We start from the raw sequence: 16,776 nt of genomic DNA, 5'->3' as shown, positions 1-16,776 counted from the left end.
TTTTTTTTTTTTTTTTTTTTTTTTTTTTTTTTTTTTTTTTTTTTGTGGTCAACAGAACTTTTGAATATTAACAACGGTCAGCATACATTGTTCCATGAGATTACAAAATTAGACTTTCTTTTCCTAGCATCTTTAGCCACAACACGTGAGATTTTAAGGAACTTTATAGTTTCATACGATGTAGCTATGTTCACAATGTCCTTCAATTGGGTTGCAATGAGAGTCTGGTCCCGATCTTCAGAATGATGTTTGCAGGTATACATGTGAGAAACCTTTTTATATAGAGTTTCAGCATCTCCACAGAAAATGACATTGCTATTGCCCAATCTACTGAGGTGAAGAACTGCCCATTTTATACAGTAATAATACTTTGATTATTTAATTATAAACTCACTATATTTTAATTTCACAAAAAAAAAAACTCACCTGTAGATTTGTGTTTGTGTTTTGGTTAGTGTTATGTTTACAATGTTATTTGCAATAATTAATCACCCAAAAAATTTAATTGGAATTAGAATTTTGTATATGTTATTCCTGGTTCCTAAGAGCAAGCACATCGGTTGGGACTTTTTTTTGGTCCCTCACATTTAATAATAATATTTAGAAGAGAATCGATATAACTAAAGTCTCGACAAATTTTTGTTCTAACCCTAGAAAAAATAGAACATCCAATGAGAACGTAACACGCGTCGAAATGGACGACCAAAAAACGTCCCGAATAAAGATACCGTTCTTCAAATTTGGGCTTTTTTTATTTATTTTAAATCTAAAAAAAACGGGATACGGCCCAAATCATCACCGATGCACATGGTCTAAGATCGTACCCTATAGACTTTGTGAAGATGGGTGGGAAAAACAAAATTGAAATCTTACTGAAGCTACAAAATGCTCTATGGCGACGCCAGATCTCTTCTTCATCATCATCCTTGGTCGTTCTTCGCCGTGTTTTACCTCCTGAGAAGCCTAATCATGAGAACCACACCACTCTCTCTGGGTTTCGCTTTCTGGGTACTAATCAAGTTCATTCTCTTGCAGCTCACGACAATGTCAAGCAATCTGCTGTCGATGATGTTCATAACATCATAAAGAATCACCGTGGAAGTTCATCTGAAGAGATTGAGCGGATTCTTGGTAAGTGCGGGATTGAGTTAACCGAAGAGCTGGTTCTAGAAGTGGTTACTCGGAATCGATCTGATTGGAGACCGGCTTACGTACTTTTCCAATTGATCGTGAAACAGTCTGTGTATCTATCTAGCTCCTTGGTGTATAACGAGATTCTCGATGTTCTTTGGAAAATGAAGCGATTCGAAGAGTTCCACCAAGTGTTCGACGAAATGTCTAAGAGAGATGGGTTTATTAACGAGAAGACATATGTGGTTTTGCTAAACCGGTACGCTGCTGCCCACAAAGTAGATGAAGCAGTAGGAGTGTTTGAGAGGAGGAGAGAGTTTGGGATAGAGGATGATTTGGTTGCATTTCATGGGCTTTTGATGTGGTTGTGTAGGTATAAGCATGTTGAATTTGCGGAGACCTTGTTGTGCTCTCGTAGAAGAGAGTTTGGTTGCGATATTAAAGCCATGAATATTATTCTCAATGGGTGGTGTGTTTTGGGGAATGTTCATGAAGCTAAGAGGATTTGGAAAGATATCATTGCTTCTAAATGTAGGCCAGATGTTGTCAGCTATGGGACAATGATTAATGCGTTGACGAAGAAAGGGAAATTGGGAAAGGCTATGGAACTATACAGAGCTATGTGGGAAACTGGAAGAAACCTGGATGTTAAAATCTGCAATAACGTCATTGATGCTTTGTGTTTCAAGAAGAGAATACCAGAGGCTCTACAAGTGTTCAAAGAGATGGGTGACAAGGGTTGCTTTCCTAATGTTGTGACCTATAACTCGCTTTTGAAGCATCTCTGCAAGATAAGGAGAACAGGTAAAGTTTGGGAGCTTGTGGAAGAAATGGAACATAAAGGTGGGAGTTGTTCGCCTAACGATGTGACGTTCGGTTACTTGCTTAAGTATTCGCAGAAGCCTAAGGATGTGGAGGACGTTTTGGAGAGGATGAGAAAGAACAGGTGTGAAATGACGAGCGACTTGTACAACTTGATGTTTAGGTTATATGTTCAATGGGACAATGAAGAGAGAGTGAGAGAGATATGGGGGAAGATGGAGAAAAGTGGATTAGGACCTGATCAGAGAACATATACTATTAGAATTCATGGTCTGCATACAAAGGGAAAAATTGGACAAGCATTAAGTTACTTTCAAGAGATGATGTCAAGAGGAATGGTGCCAGAGCCAAGAACTGAGATGTTACTGAACCAGAACAAGACCAAGCCAAGAGTAGAAGACAAAATGCTTAGATCGAACTTAACAAAAGAAGATGAGTCTGAAAACGACTAAATGTACATTAAAAAGAAACAGATTTTTTATTTTGAAAAGATCTAGTACCAAAAACAAATTTCCATTATCCAGCTCCATGTTCTTATGCAGCCATTGTCACAGCTTCTGATGCTACTGCTGCTGCTGCGTCAGGGACATACCAACCGTGGTGAATCTCAACAGCTTTTTTCCTCCTTGCCAGCCGAGACTTCCTACGGGCACCAGTGTTCTTGTGTAGAGCTTTAACCTTCACTGCTTTGTCAATTGCAGAATAAGCCTCTCCGATAAGTTTTTCCACGGATACAATCTCATCAGGTTGAGCCTCTGTTTTCTTCTTGAGTCCCTCAAGTGCTTCCAAGACCTGTTAGAATATAACTCAAATGGGATTATACTCTCATCTTGCATGTATGTAAAAAAGTTAATCACAAACATTTATAATTCTTGTAATGAGATGTTGTAACCTATCAAGACTAATCCACCTACTTGGATTCCAATATCGAGTGTTGTTTACTACAAGAAATCCAAAGGAGAAACATTCCCTAATATTGATTCCACCTAACTTATCACTAAGACTTCAGAGGAAACAGCATCTACAAGCTTATCAACAATCTTGTATCCCTATCTTCAAACAGCACTCCAACATATATTCACAGAAACAGTATGAGGTTTACAAGATTACCTTCTTCATCCGTGTCCGGGCTTCAGATTTCTTAGATTTGTTGTAAAGGCGCCTCTTCTCAGCTTGGCGAGCTCTCTTAGCAGCAGAATCAGCTTTCTTCGTCGGAGCAGTAGCCTCACACACAATCAATTGCCTCGTTGGCTTCTGTACCCATAAATTCCCTGTCGAGACATGTATAATTCAATCCCAAAAACCCCAAAATTTCGAAAACAAAAGAGCTCCGAATGAATTCACCAAAAATGCAGATAACACATTTCAATAATTCCATGACCAGGAAGAAATTCACGATTCTGAAAGTAGGGGTTATTATACCGGAGGAGAAGGCGACACATTGAGAAACGCTCTGTGAGAAGCTAAGCGAAGAGCATACAGTAGCCGAAGAAGCACGACGAGTGGTGAAGGTAGAAGATGGTGACGAACAAGAGATTCCCTTAAGCGAAAGAACTTTGAATTGAGATTCGAGAGTCGCACAGGAAGAAAGACACTGCACTATCGTCGCCATCGATATCTACACGGCTTCTCTCCTCTTCTCTTCTCTTCACTGCTCCCTCCTCTGTCAGTGAGAAGAATAATGGCCATTTCGAACCAGTGTTATCCATAAAGGAAGAGATGATGTCTGGAATTGTAATTACCATATTACCCTCATTTGATTTACTTAACAACGATTTAACCCTTTCTGTGTTTTATTCTCAGGCTATGTATGGCAAACTATGTGAAACGAACCAACTCATATCTTTTTTTATCTGTTTTTCCTTTGATTAACCAACGTTCAACACTAAAGAAATATAAAGAACACAAATCTCGTTTCGAAACTTTGTACTGTTTCCAAGGAACTAAAGTTTACTTATCCGAACACTAGAGAAGATTACAAAAAAAAAAAAAACTTTGGTCAACGAACAAGTTTTTCTCTAATTATGTCTTCAAAATCCTTCGCCTGTCTTTACTTCTGGTCGTGCGTCTCTGTACTTCTTCGACATATACGGTCCACTTCGAACAGCTTCTTGCAGCTGCAACAAATTTCAATCATGTCCACAGCCAGCAAAAAGTATATAATATAACATGATAGAAAGCTTTTTCCGAAACTTCCATCTTAGTAGAAGATAGCAGAGGCAAAAGATGGAACCTTTTCACCAGTTTTTAGACGACGAGGGTCATCAACAAAGGTACTACACAAGAACGCTTCGTGAATTGATTTGCAGCAGTTATACCTTGCTTCCATTGCTGAGTAAATAAAATGTGTCATTTAGACTCATAGAACAAAGGGGTCGAAGGGAGAAAAAAGGCAATACAATGGCTGGTGTGTGTAATGATGCGAGGAGTGTTACTTGGTTTACCTATTTTCTCACTTTCAGTGGTTGCATCTGTAACTATGTTTAGTATCTCTTCTTTGGACAATATTTCCACCAGGCACCATGGCCGAGACACCAATGCTGTTAACGTTCTATAACCCTGCAAACGACATTGTAAACAACCTAGTTTTAACAAAAAACAAAGTTCCCTCTAGAAATGTATAAACAGAGCGACATGTTCCGAGTTTTGTGTAGAAGGACAAAAGAGAAGTTTTACTTTTGAATGAAATGTACTGTGGCATTTTAAAATTTCCAACCAGAGAAATCAAGGGGGAGAATATATAAAAGATCAAATGCTGAAATTATAAAGCTTTACCGCAAGACGAATCTCTGAGCTTTGTTGAAGAACTGAAAGGAATAAACCCTGCGATTTGTGTGGCATGCTTCAATTAGTTCATGTTACGGATCAAACATAAACATATGTCGTCTGCACACTACTGAGCAAAAATAAGCAAAGGAGGAAATGAACTTACGGATGGGGTTAGTTTTGTGCTCTCTGCTGCAACATCGTATATTAAACATCGAAGGCTTTCTTCAGCTTTTCCATCAACTATTCTGTTGCTCTTAGGTCGTGTTTCACCTGCGATGTTTGCCAGTGCGTGCAGTGCAGCCTGCACATGCCATTTACGAAATAGTCATATAATTTCATGAATGTCGCTGCTAATGAACAAAATATCAACCTCAATATTTAGAATCAGAAATCCTAAAACTGAAAAAGTTGGATATTAAAAACTGTCTTCGTACGGGCATATAATCAGCAGGATTTCAATTGATGAGATCAATAACACACTAACCAACTGTTTTCCGTGTGCATTACGATCAAACGCAGAAGCTACAACGTGTCTTGCAGCTGGAGGTGAAGTTGAAAGGAGAAGAGTCGCCCCTTTCGTTGCTAGATATTAGTGTAAAAAATTTACATATAAGTCACAAGATCATTGCATGGGGAACAAATATCTTGTCAGTCGCTCTTATAATCCATAACTGCAAAGGTATGACCTAGCTAGCTATCTATTTTAGAAGAAGACTACAATAAACGGAGTTAGCCACTTACTTGATCCAATCTGACCAAGTGCATCAATCGCAACTTCCTGTGCATCAGTATCATTTATCTCCACTGACTCCAGACTCCCAACAATAGCTGAAATTAACGTCTTCACACCTGAATTCAGGAGAAGGGTGAAAGTGGATTTTTGCCAGCTACAGTACAGCCTAAAAACATAAGTCTATTCCTACAGCTATATTCTCTTTCATAGATTACATTTAGAGACAAAGCAATTCGTAGTTAACTTGTCAACTTCTTCACTTGTATCATAGGCACAATAAACAGAGGCTTTTATTATCTGATGATAGGAGAATAATGACCTAGATTATTTGAGACAGGGAACAACCGCATAACTCTTCCAGTCCTAACATAACATAATCCCTAAAACACGTTGTTGTGAAAGCATATAGAAGGAAACACAAAACAGTCACATTTTTCTAACCAATAGAGGCAAAGAATAATGAAAATCTTACTAGCTTCTTCCACGACATTGTAGATATTTTCCTTCGAGAGGAGCCTGCCACTTATCATTATTGCTCTTAGCTTTTCATATGGTCCCATCGATGTACCACTATGCAAAATATAAGACCCAGAGAAATATTAAAGGGTGAGCTGATGCAAGCTTAATAAATATCCATACTCTTTTTGTTGCAAACATGGGAAAGGTTCAACGGTGTCTATACCTGATGATAGAACACAACAGCTGAATAAGTGAATTTTGTGGCACGAACTCTGAACTGTGCTCCACTTCCACTAACTTCAGCGTTCATGCACAAATATTCAAACATAATTCTATCTTTTCCTTTCAAAAATGGGCAACACAGGAAATAGACTGAATAGTAATCTCAGATATTGGAGGCCAACCTCATAGTAGAGTTCCAGAACATTTAAGATCACAAGAGTGTCTTTTGTACCCTTCATTTCTGCCTCCAGTAAATCAAGAAGCCCCGAGTTCTTAATTTCTGAAGCTACAACTCGAGAAATCGAGAAAAGCTTCACTACCAAAGACAAAACCCGGACTCGTGCCTGAAAAGTAGTTGGATAACTGTAAGCGAAAACAAGAATGGAACAGCATGATAAAATTCTTTTATAAAGCGCTGAATTACCAGTGACGAACACCTTGCAGCAAGGTTGCGAAGATTTGTAGCATCGTTGGTGTCAGAAGGGAAGATCACGGACTGTGGAAAAAGAGTTTTATGCATCAGAAATAGTTGGTGTAAAAAAACTAGCCACTGAGCCTGAATAACCGGTTAAACATTAAACACAGACCATTGCATCGGGAAAACGTGCAAGGCTCTTAATTGTCTCACTTGCAGCATGTGCCACTTCATCATCGCTACAGAAAAAAACAAAAAAAATGTCAATGAGGCAAGCAGCTATTTAGGGACACTAAAGCCATATTTGAATCCCGCAAGACCAATCCAAAGGCTTTCTCGACGGCAATCATTATGCTTCAACTAGTTGTTTCTGTTGGTCTTAGATTAGAGTAATCCCAGACGAATGAACACAACTGTAAGAATATATTATAGAGCTATTAAACATGTCATCTTACCTGTTAATGATATAATCAAGAAGAAGAGGGTATATGCCATTGCTAACAACTAGCTGAACAGGGGAAACATCGTTTGTATCGCAATTCTCCAAGAGGCAAAGGACCTTAAGAAAAACCGAAACAAGACTTCAACATTAGCAAAGGCTACAAACGAGAAAACCCATTGAGAAGGCATACATAAACCAATGCTTATATATAGACACTTACAGTTTTGCAAGCCAGAGATTTCACTACTGCAGAATTCGCCTTGAGACCAACTTGCAGAACGGGCTTAAAACAAACACCAAATAATTAAATGAGACTACAACAAATATAGCAATTGGCTCAAAACCTATTTTCATCCAGCCAATTATAAACACAAATAACAGGAACACAAATCTACAAATAGAAATCAGTGAGTCTTACCATATACTGAGGAATGAGTGAGGCGCCATACTTAGTCTTAAACAGCCTCTCCAAGCAAGTCACAAGCGTGTTCTCAAAACCTGGGATGTCCGGATCAGTTTGTAAAGCCCTGCACGCGAATATTACAAATTCCCAGTTAACAACTAAAATAGCTACCCTGAACAAACCAAAAGAATAGATTCAAACAGAAATCACTTGAAAATAACGGGAAGAGGGAAGCGATCGAGGAACTCCTTAACCGAGGCTTCGTTTTGAACGCCTGAGATCAAAACGGTAATCGGATTTCAATCACGACGGAATTAGAACAATCGCACAAATACGTATAGAAGAAAGTGGTACGAGAACAATCGAGTTAGTTACCGGGATAGTGTGCGAACTCGAAAGCAGCATCGAACAACTGGTTAACGTCTTCCATGGCGATTTTCTTTTTTTCTTTTTCAGCAAAATTTGTTTCGTTGCGAACAAGAATGAGAGAGACGAAAAGGACCTCTTTGATGACGACGACTCAAGTCCTCCTATGCTTCATCAAACGCGTGGCAATTGAGAAACTCTTTAATTATAGCCTGGCCCATTAATCTGATAAGGCCCATAGGGGTGAGCAACAGTTATTTCATTGGTAATCTTACCAAGTTTGAAAAACAAATCATGATTGGTGACATTTTTAACTTTTAAGTTATGAACATAACTCAATCTTAACTCATGGTAATTCATGTTATCAACCATAGCCTCATTAATATTTGCTACTTTTCTCTATATAAAAATTAGAAAGTAATNGAAGGATTGACATCGCAAGACCTTAATTTGATGTTTGAGTCAAATTTTGAGGTTTAAAGAAGAAAGATGGACGACAAACACACATGTTTTGTTAGCTATACACNATTTTTTTTTTTTTTTTTTTTGAACAAAAGAAAGTAATTTATAATAATAAAAAGTAGGATTTATAAGCTCCTAAGATCGTCCACATAGGATTTTAAACAACCAATAAAAATTTGACATATCATTTATTAACATTTTATACAATTTCCAGAATTTTCTATATTAAAAATTATCTTAAACAACCTATCATGATTTGACATGTCATTCATTAACATTTTTTAAATTTACAGAATTTTTTAGAAAAAGAAAAATTTAAATTTATGGAAATCAAAGAACTAAGCATAATATCCCACATCGGCTAGAAATTTTTTAGACAATGGTTCAGAACCAGTATAAATAAGATTAATATGCTTCCAACAACGAATGAGCAGGAAAGCTTGATTTATCAGGCGTCCAAGTTTAAAAGTTTTATTTTGTTTGATCTGGTTTTTCATTTGATCAAATTAGAACTTTAAATAGTTTCAAAAAAATATTATAATATTTAAAAAATTTAAAAGTTTAAATATTATAAATATTGAAACTTTTAAAAGTTCTTAGCTTTTAAAAAGTTTTTAAATATTATAAGTTTTAAATTTTAAAAGTTTAAAATATTATAAATATTGAAAATTTTTAAAATGTTCAAATTTTATATTTTGAAACCTTTTAAAAGTTTAAAATATTATAAATATTGATGCAAAACATAAATTATCTTATTTATCTACATTTGTGCTTTTTATTTCTTATGAGCTGTAAAACATATTTTTGTGTATGATTTTAGAGATGAGTTGATATTCTTTCATTAATTTTTTATTTTTGGGTCTAAGGAAGAAGGATTGACATCGCAAGACCTTAATTTGATGTTTGAGTCAAATTTTGAGGTTTAAAGAAGAAAGATGGACGACAAACACACATGTTTTGTTAGCTATACACAGGCATGACCAGGGTTACGGTTGTCACGGTTAAGGTTTATTAACCATCAATTATGGTTACAAATTTTTGTAATCTTAACCAGATTAAACGGTTAAACGGTTACGTTTAAATACGGTTACGGTTCAAGCGGTTACTGTTATATACGGTTACGGTTATTTGATAATATGATATGGTTGATATTATTTGATGATATAATATAATTGATATTATTTATTTATAATTGATATGTTCTTATAGTGTACTCATATTTCTATATATTATATGATTCATATTAAATAAATAATTATTAGTATATTTTATTATGTTTTTAAAATATTATAAACCAAGTAAGGATTTTGGTTTGAGAAGTTTCTAAACGCGTGGATCTAAAACCAAATAAATGGATAAAATTGTCAATAATTTGGTGCATGTGTTGACTATGCTGGTAATCATGAATTTCACAAATTTTATGAGAAAAGAAATGATTTTGTTCGTGGAGTTTGATGGATTAACAAGTTGTGTGATAGTCTTAAAAAATGTTTTTCAGTGGAAGAATGTGAAAAAGTTGACAAGAAAGAAAAAGAAAAAGAGTATAACGAAGAACCAAACGGTAAAAATTACGATGACAATTAACACAAAATTTGACAATGAAAATGACAAGAAAGAATATGAAGAATAATAAAACATTGAATAAAAAACATGAAAACGTAGGTGGTAGCGATCGATTAAATATAAAAACGAGTTAAATTCATGATTATAAAATTGTTTCGTTTTTCTGGTGGTCAAAGAAAATAGTTTAGGATATGTGAGTTCATCAGTTTGATTTGCCTCGACTGGACGTCAAGTTAAATTTACGATTTTTTTATCATATTTGATTTTATAACACAACATATTCTAAAAAATTGTATATATAAAATTTAATTTTTTCCTTAATACTAATTTTTTATTTATTTTATGAAATAATATTTTATTACCATAATTAATTATATATAATTTTTATCAAAATATATCAAATAAATAAAATATATCAAATATCGGCGTAGGTTCAAAACCTAGTCTTCTAAAAACTATATTTAAAGCCTTTATCAATAAAATAAACGATTTACAAATTTAACCATTTTAGGACGCTTTCGAACTAAGAAAATATGTTGCAAGAAACATGAAATCCGCATAGTTGTGTCAACATGTTTAGAAACATTACACCAGCAAAATGTTAAAGAAAAGAGGATGCGAATTGAGACTAATGCAAAGCCACTAATTAAGCAATCTAAAGTCTTTTCGGTAGATTAAAATATTTAAAGATAGTAGAGATAGTTTGTAGCCGCATGATGATGATCATCAGAGAGCAAACGGCCAGACACTCGCGGAGCCTCCGCCGAACATTGCAAATGACGGAGGGGAAGGAAGCATCGTGGGTGGCAGAGAAGGCAGATTAGGGAAGAACGCTGCTGCTGCTGCTGCGTCGAAACTAATCTGCCCCGATGATCCCAAATCCAAGAACTGACCAAACGCCACGTCATCACCGACGTGACGTGGTGGCAGTGAAGGTGGTGGAGCGGGAAGGTACGTAGTAGGAAAGCTTGCTTCGGCATGAGAAGAAGCAGAGTTATTGGAGAAACAGGACACGTGCTCCGTGGCAAAGTTGTTGATGATAGGAGCAGTGGCAGATCCGGCAGAGGAGAATTCATCGGCGACGGCGGAAGAAGACGAAGAGATCAAGTTCGTCTCTCTACTAACCACGCCGCTTTTCAGACAAACTTTACAGAGAACCCATTCGTCCTGTGTACGTAAAATAATACATTTTGAATGTACAAATGAGAAAAAGTGAATCATGTAGAAAGAGTTTTAAAAATTTTACCTTAGCGGAGGAAGAGATGTAATGGTATGAGAACTTGCCGTCAAGGCGATACTCATGCATGACCCAACAACTCTTCTCTCCTTTAGGAGCTCTGCCTTTGTAAAAGACAAGAGTTTTCTTCATCCCGAGAAGTGATTTTGTCTTTGAGCTTTTGATCTCTCTGTCTTTACCAGTGGCTTTCCAGTAACCAGCTTCTGTTGCTCTGTTCGTTCTCAGTCCAGTTGGGTATTTTCGATCTCTTAGTGTGAAGAAGTACCACTCTTTCTCCCCCATTTTCGCTTTCTCTGCTCAAAAAGGTACAAGAGAAAGTTACAAACTTTGCATCGATCGAGTTATAGCAACATTGTCTTTAAGGTAAAGACTCTGTTTCAGAACCGAACAAGGGCTAGTCACTAGTGTGCAGATATAATAAAGCTGAACAAGAGTTTTGAGTTCTTTAAAACTGATCAAAGTCTAAAGAGTTACAATAAACAATGTCTACGATAAGCCTATATCGTGCTACAACTAAACTAAGACATTTGAATCATTTGATCAAAGGAGTATAGTCCTAGAGTTTGGATATTGGCAAATAAGAAGTTAAGAACAGAGGAAAGTCTAAGTCTAAGTCTAAAACTAGGGTTTACATATGACGATTAAGGCAAAAGTCTAGAGAAGGGATTTCATTAACAAATTTTGTAAAGTTTAAGAGTGTATCAGGTGAAACAGAAGAAGGTGGGTTTAGTGGGTTTACCAGGAAGCTCCCAAGGCTCAGATTTGTTGAGATCGACTTGAGAAATGGCGGCACAAGAGAAGTTGGAATCAAGAACCTTCTTGAGGAGATAGTAAGTGATGAGCTCTTCATCAGTCGGATGAAATCTAAACCCAGGTGGCATTAAGGTTTCATCTTCAAATTTTGATCTCTCCCAACCATTAAAGACATCAATATCCATTGTCGGTACACACAAATACTCAAGAGAAAAGCTCTAAAGAAAAACAAAACCCCCCAAGATATTCAAAAATGTTGATAGATAAAAGGAGGAAGAGAAAAGAAAGAGAAGGGAAATTAAAAAAGGTCCTTTTAAAAAAATGATCTGTGTTTCTCCTGTTCTACAAGCAACTGATGTGATATTTGACAGTAGCTAGTGACAGACAGAGTTGATGTTGATGTTGATGTGTACAATACACCACACAAAACGAATATATATGTGTGTGTATAGGATTACAATATTTTAAGCTAAAATGTGTTTTAGGATCTAGTATGATGATATTATTGGACATTTGTCTTTTGAGCATGCAATGCGTGCGTGACTGGAAAATTCAGGCGTTTCTACGTCACCCTAAAGTAAGAAAATGAAAGAGAAATCAAATTGTTTTAAACTTACAATTGAAAAAAGAAAAACTATAGATTATTGGATACTCCTTGATCTTTGTCTGTTTAGAAGTGCGAGCTTCACCTTCACACCATGATAAGATTAAACTTTTTACGAAAAAATCTTCTATACGCGTTAAAGCGTAATTACATCAAAAGTCAAAACTTTATTGGAAAAAACAAAAACAGAAAAAATGAACAGAAATATGAAAAAAGAAAAAAGAAAAACAGAGGTGCATGGATGCATCAAATCATAAAGAAGCAATCACATCCATCCATCAGCGTCTGAGGAGAAAAAATGAACGGACAGGATATTGACGCGTCATATCTGTAGTAAGGTAACGTCGCATTGAAAAATATTCCCATCTTTCCTTTTTGCATGCATCTTTCATATTTCTCCCCTCTCTCCTGCTATTTTTTTACCCCTATGCTTCTCACAAAATAACTCTACTTCTATAGTTATATATTTTACTTTTATATAAGAAAATTGTTTGATATGATGTTTTTTTTCTACAATTTCGTAATATATGGTCCAACCCCGTTTTTTGTTTTATTTATTTAGTTAAACTCGACACGTTATGTTGAGTAGACGAGAAGTATATCTCGAGTTCCGTATTTTTTAATAGAGAAATATCACATTTAGTTAAGAAGAAAATTCATTAAACAATAAAGAGATTAATGTCAGCTGCTAATGTTGGAAGAATGGAAACTATTTTAAATTATAATAAAGTCATAATGATGCTGAGAATCAATAATTGTTTTTGTTTAAAAAGCATGGGAATACAGAGAAGGAGAGAGAGAGACTCGGGTACCAAGAGAGATTACTGTATTATTTAACACACAGGTGGGTGACAGGAGTCGAGTGACGTATGTAGTGGTGGAGGCGAGAATCATCTCCGCCGACCTCCGCCCTGAACCCTACGGTGTCGTTTTTCGAGTCTACGGCAAAGCTCTGGACCCACCTCAGTGTTAATTTTTTTTTTTTGGCATTTTCTCCTTCGGAGTTTGTTAGAAAAGAGGATCAAATACGGCGATAGCAATTTCGTCATTATTGTGTCGGATTACTTTTCCTTTTTTGTTTTTGTATTGTAATTTAACCGGGAGTTAGACCACATTTAAACCGGATCGAACCGGGTCTGATTGAGATTTTTGCCAATGATAACATTATTTAGTTAACTTTTAAGGTTACAACCACATCTGCTGGATAGAAAAAAAGATTGCAGATGGTTATTACACAAAACCATTTTCAGTGTTTCACTATTCACAACAAAACACAATTTAAGAAACTTTTTCTTCTTTGTTTGATCAGTTTTTGGGGATGACATCGGAGAGAGCAAAGTCATGGAACGGAGGACCTGCAAAAATTGACCACAACTTTGGATCTATTCTAGTTCCAACCACATTATCTTGTTTGAATGAAGTTTTAATAGAGGGATGATAAGAGACTCCTAACCTCCTTGTTCACTAAGAATGTGAAATGGAATGTGTGCAACCATTTTTTGTCCGCCCTCGCTCCAGTTAACCGTGCCTGGAAACCGTTTTTCTGAGACCCGTGAAGGTCCTAACACAGACCAACAGATTCCTGGTTCGTTCATTAGTCCCAAGTAATCATGTGCTCTTCTCCAAACCCTTGCATCAGATATCCGAGACCGTACTACCTACACATGTACATGATTGTCGAAACCAGATTTTATAAGTTTAAGCGATCATTGATAAGTGCGTTAGTGGATTTGATATGTCTCCATGTATACCTTGCCCAAGGCGACACGCGCTCTTGGTAATAATTCCCGGTGATATGTTGCGAGCTTTGCGATAGCTGTCACTACAAAACACAAAAGTCTTGACTGTGTTGTTCTTCTGGAACCATTTCCAGACTCTTGCCTCAGACCTAGGCGGCTTTTTGTTTTGGTTGTTGGAAGCAAATTGCAGAAAGCGGTGTTAATACCATTTCAGTTTTCTGTCTGAGAAAGCACAGTGATGATATATAACAAAAGTTAAAATACCTTGATGAGAGATTCTCATATAGAAGCAATTCTAAACTTTCAAAGAGCTCGCGAGCAGCTTCCTTGTGTGATTCTCCCCCGCCACCATACTCTCCAATTGCCCAACATAGCTGTAAAGCTAACTCTCTCTACGGAAGAAAATGGTTAGAGGAGATTATCTTACAATATATCCGTCGAAATATCAGAAACTGACCTTTGCAACATCATCGTAAGCTTCTCCAAGCCGGTCAATTATAGGCTTCTGCATTATGTAAGAAGTTGAGAATGCATTTTGGCAAATTACTCCTTGAGAAAATATGAGGCAATCATAAGACTACGTAACCCATGAACGTAGGGTGATTTTGAGAACAAAAAATCTAAAAAAATAGGAAGACATTACTTTCAACAGGGCAATGAAATTTGGAGACCTCTGAAATGCAGCTAGTACAAATTCCAGTAGCCTCCTACGGATCTGTATACGCAAACAATATCTATGTAAGATAAGGTCCAACATGCTAGCAATACAGGTTTATACATTAAAAGGTAAATAAAGCATAGCATTTCTGAAAAATAGTAGAATATCAATGGACGCTTCACTCAGAAATCAACAAACATTGTCAATTAGCATGTGCCAATAATTTTCTAAGGATAGTATTCAGATATGGAAGTACTATATCAATAATAAGTTGCGTGATACCTCATGAGAAAAATTCTTATCCGGAAACATTGTAGCGTTTCTTGTCATAAGTAGAGGGATTAATGCACAGATCAAAGCTGCAAAAGATAAAACATTAGAAAGAAAGAAAACAAGCGTCAGCGGAATAGTGGTCAAAGGCTAAGTTGGTAACTGACTAAATAAACCTAGGAAGGCTGTAAGTTATATCTTACAGTCATTTGCATCTCGCAATGTAACACTAAAGTAGACATCAAGAAGTCGCGGAGCAATCTTAAGTGTCTGCTTCATCCTTTCTGACCGAGGACCACTTGCAGCAGCCTGCAGAGCTGAACTCAATGCAGGAGTAGCGCGGTGTCTTTCCTGCAGCACAAATTTGACTAGATACTCTCAGTTTGTCAAATCTATTAGATAGTTAAAACAACTACCAACTTTCATTTAGGCCCCTAAATTTTTGACTAAACAGAAAATATTTATATGGAACTGTTTCCGTTGGAATTTGGAATAAAGCAAAGCCCGAGGAAGAAGGCATACAGCTAGACCATCATTTTCGTCCTTTAGAAGCTCCAGAAACAGAGGATCAGCTACATCTATTGTATTGTTGTCTTCAGATTCAGAGTCATCCCCTCCATCCCCGATGGTTGAACCAGTATATGCTTCATCCATAAGGGCAAGAAGCATCTGCATTCACAGAGATCCTTGTCATTCATTGACTGTCTGAACTGTCAACCCGGTTTATGTATTTATAAAATATAAGACCTCTGGAGCTGCACTCTTCTGGATTGAAGCAATGCCACCTCCAACCCTTGACCCTGACCCCGAGCTTCTTTCAACTTTTTCTAATGCCACAACCAACACTAGCAAAAACATTAACAAGAAGACATATAATTAGTACACAACACTCGCACACTCAAATCAGGCTGAGAGAATACAATCCAAGCATCAATAAGGATTTACTACACAAGCTCTGGAAGTTACTAGTTGGAGTCACCTAAGTGGCCTCCAAGTTAGAGTATAAACAAATATAAAAAATCCAGTAGCATTTTTCAGACAAGCGGACTCACTTGGCAAGTCTACTATGGATGGAAACAGAGGAAGAAATGACCCAGGTGATATTAGTCCGGGAAATATCTTCAGGAAGGACTTCTCCAACCTGAAATAAGAAGCAAGAAATATTTTTTCCTTTATAGACAAATCACTTATGAAATCAGAAATCAGAATCAACAAAATAGCAAGAATTTTCCAGCTTACTTCTCCCAATTCCAGGCAATGAGCTTAAGCAACAAAGGGAAAAACTGCAGATACAATTTCTTGTATTAGACGGAGAAGATGGATATGTAAATCCGTATAGGTCAATTGACCAGAGCAAGCGTGTCTGTTGTGGCTTCATTGTTAAAGCGGTGGATAAGTAGCAATAGTGTACTGAATTCTAAAAAGATTTCGCACATTTTTAACAATTGGAAAGTATATGGACACAAAATAAGAAAGATGAAAGCAAACAGTTCTCTTACATATGTTGATGCACACAGGAATAACCAAAGAAATAAAGGTGTTTGCTAATTAAGAGAGTACTTTTCTCGATGCTGAAAGCTAAAAGCAAGTTTTTAGGATTTATATGGCTACTTTTCCTAATTTATATACCTGGGGGAGTAAGTTTGGGAAAGACGCTAAGAGCTTTCTCTTGTTCGCGATAAGGAATTCACAAGTTGCCTCTGCAACATCAGTATCTGAAAACTCACT

General features: G+C 36.5%; 5 protein-coding genes across 5 annotated transcripts in view; 1 reads left to right on the top strand and 4 right to left on the bottom strand.

Moving 5' to 3' along the window:
* On the top strand, positions 793-2,431 carry LOC104765341 (putative pentatricopeptide repeat-containing protein At3g15200). The gene has a single exon (XM_010489036.2). The coding sequence runs from the start codon at positions 843-845 to the stop codon at positions 2,403-2,405; it is 1,563 nt and encodes a 520-aa protein (XP_010487338.1). The 5' UTR covers positions 793-842; the 3' UTR covers positions 2,406-2,431.
* On the bottom strand, positions 2,344-3,633 carry LOC104765342 (30S ribosomal protein S20, chloroplastic). Its single transcript, XM_010489037.2, has 3 exons — positions 3,376-3,633; positions 3,064-3,224; positions 2,344-2,745 (listed from the first exon to the last, which is right to left on the bottom strand). The coding sequence occupies exons 1-3, from the start codon at positions 3,563-3,565 to the stop codon at positions 2,488-2,490; spliced, it is 609 nt and encodes a 202-aa protein (XP_010487339.1). The 5' UTR covers positions 3,566-3,633; the 3' UTR covers positions 2,344-2,487.
* Positions 3,794-7,926, bottom strand: LOC104765340. Its single transcript, XM_010489035.2, has 17 exons — positions 7,772-7,926; positions 7,607-7,670; positions 7,412-7,520; positions 7,214-7,276; positions 7,007-7,110; positions 6,724-6,790; positions 6,561-6,632; positions 6,319-6,480; positions 6,138-6,211; positions 5,928-6,025; positions 5,464-5,571; positions 5,207-5,304; positions 4,886-5,023; positions 4,729-4,776; positions 4,398-4,512; positions 4,187-4,284; positions 3,794-4,070 (listed from the first exon to the last, which is right to left on the bottom strand). The coding sequence occupies exons 1-17, from the start codon at positions 7,824-7,826 to the stop codon at positions 3,984-3,986; spliced, it is 1,560 nt and encodes a 519-aa protein (XP_010487337.1). The 5' UTR covers positions 7,827-7,926; the 3' UTR covers positions 3,794-3,983.
* Positions 10,312-12,058, bottom strand: LOC104765339 (protein CUP-SHAPED COTYLEDON 1-like). The gene is made up of 3 exons (XM_010489033.1): positions 11,764-12,058; positions 11,034-11,317; positions 10,312-10,954 (listed from the first exon to the last, which is right to left on the bottom strand). Exons 1-3 carry the CDS (start codon positions 11,960-11,962, stop codon positions 10,514-10,516), a joined length of 924 nt encoding a protein of 307 aa, XP_010487335.1. The 5' UTR covers positions 11,963-12,058; the 3' UTR covers positions 10,312-10,513.
* LOC104765338 (AP-5 complex subunit zeta-1-like) overlaps positions 13,522-16,776 on the bottom strand; it is a 4,667-nt gene continuing 1,412 nt past the window's right edge. The window contains exons 6-16 of the mRNA XM_010489032.2: positions 16,101-16,189; positions 15,796-15,893; positions 15,571-15,717; positions 15,252-15,399; positions 15,061-15,137; positions 14,764-14,835; positions 14,578-14,625; positions 14,385-14,512; positions 14,133-14,277; positions 13,835-14,039; positions 13,522-13,736 (exon numbers count right to left, since the gene is read on the bottom strand). Coding sequence (XP_010487334.1) covers positions 13,687-13,736; positions 13,835-14,039; positions 14,133-14,277; positions 14,385-14,512; positions 14,578-14,625; positions 14,764-14,835; positions 15,061-15,137; positions 15,252-15,399; positions 15,571-15,717; positions 15,796-15,893; positions 16,101-16,189 — 1,207 coding nt within the window. The 3' untranslated portion in view covers positions 13,522-13,686. The remainder of the gene's footprint in view (positions 13,737-13,834; positions 14,040-14,132; positions 14,278-14,384; positions 14,513-14,577; positions 14,626-14,763; positions 14,836-15,060; positions 15,138-15,251; positions 15,400-15,570; positions 15,718-15,795; positions 15,894-16,100; positions 16,190-16,776) is intronic.

The sequence above is a fragment of the Camelina sativa genome, chromosome 19, assembly GCF_000633955.1.
Source record: "Camelina sativa cultivar DH55 chromosome 19, Cs, whole genome shotgun sequence".
Taxonomy (NCBI): domain Eukaryota; kingdom Viridiplantae; phylum Streptophyta; class Magnoliopsida; order Brassicales; family Brassicaceae; genus Camelina; species Camelina sativa.
The sequence above is the reverse complement of the archived record's forward strand: the minus strand, read 5'-3'. Positions and strand labels throughout refer to the sequence as shown.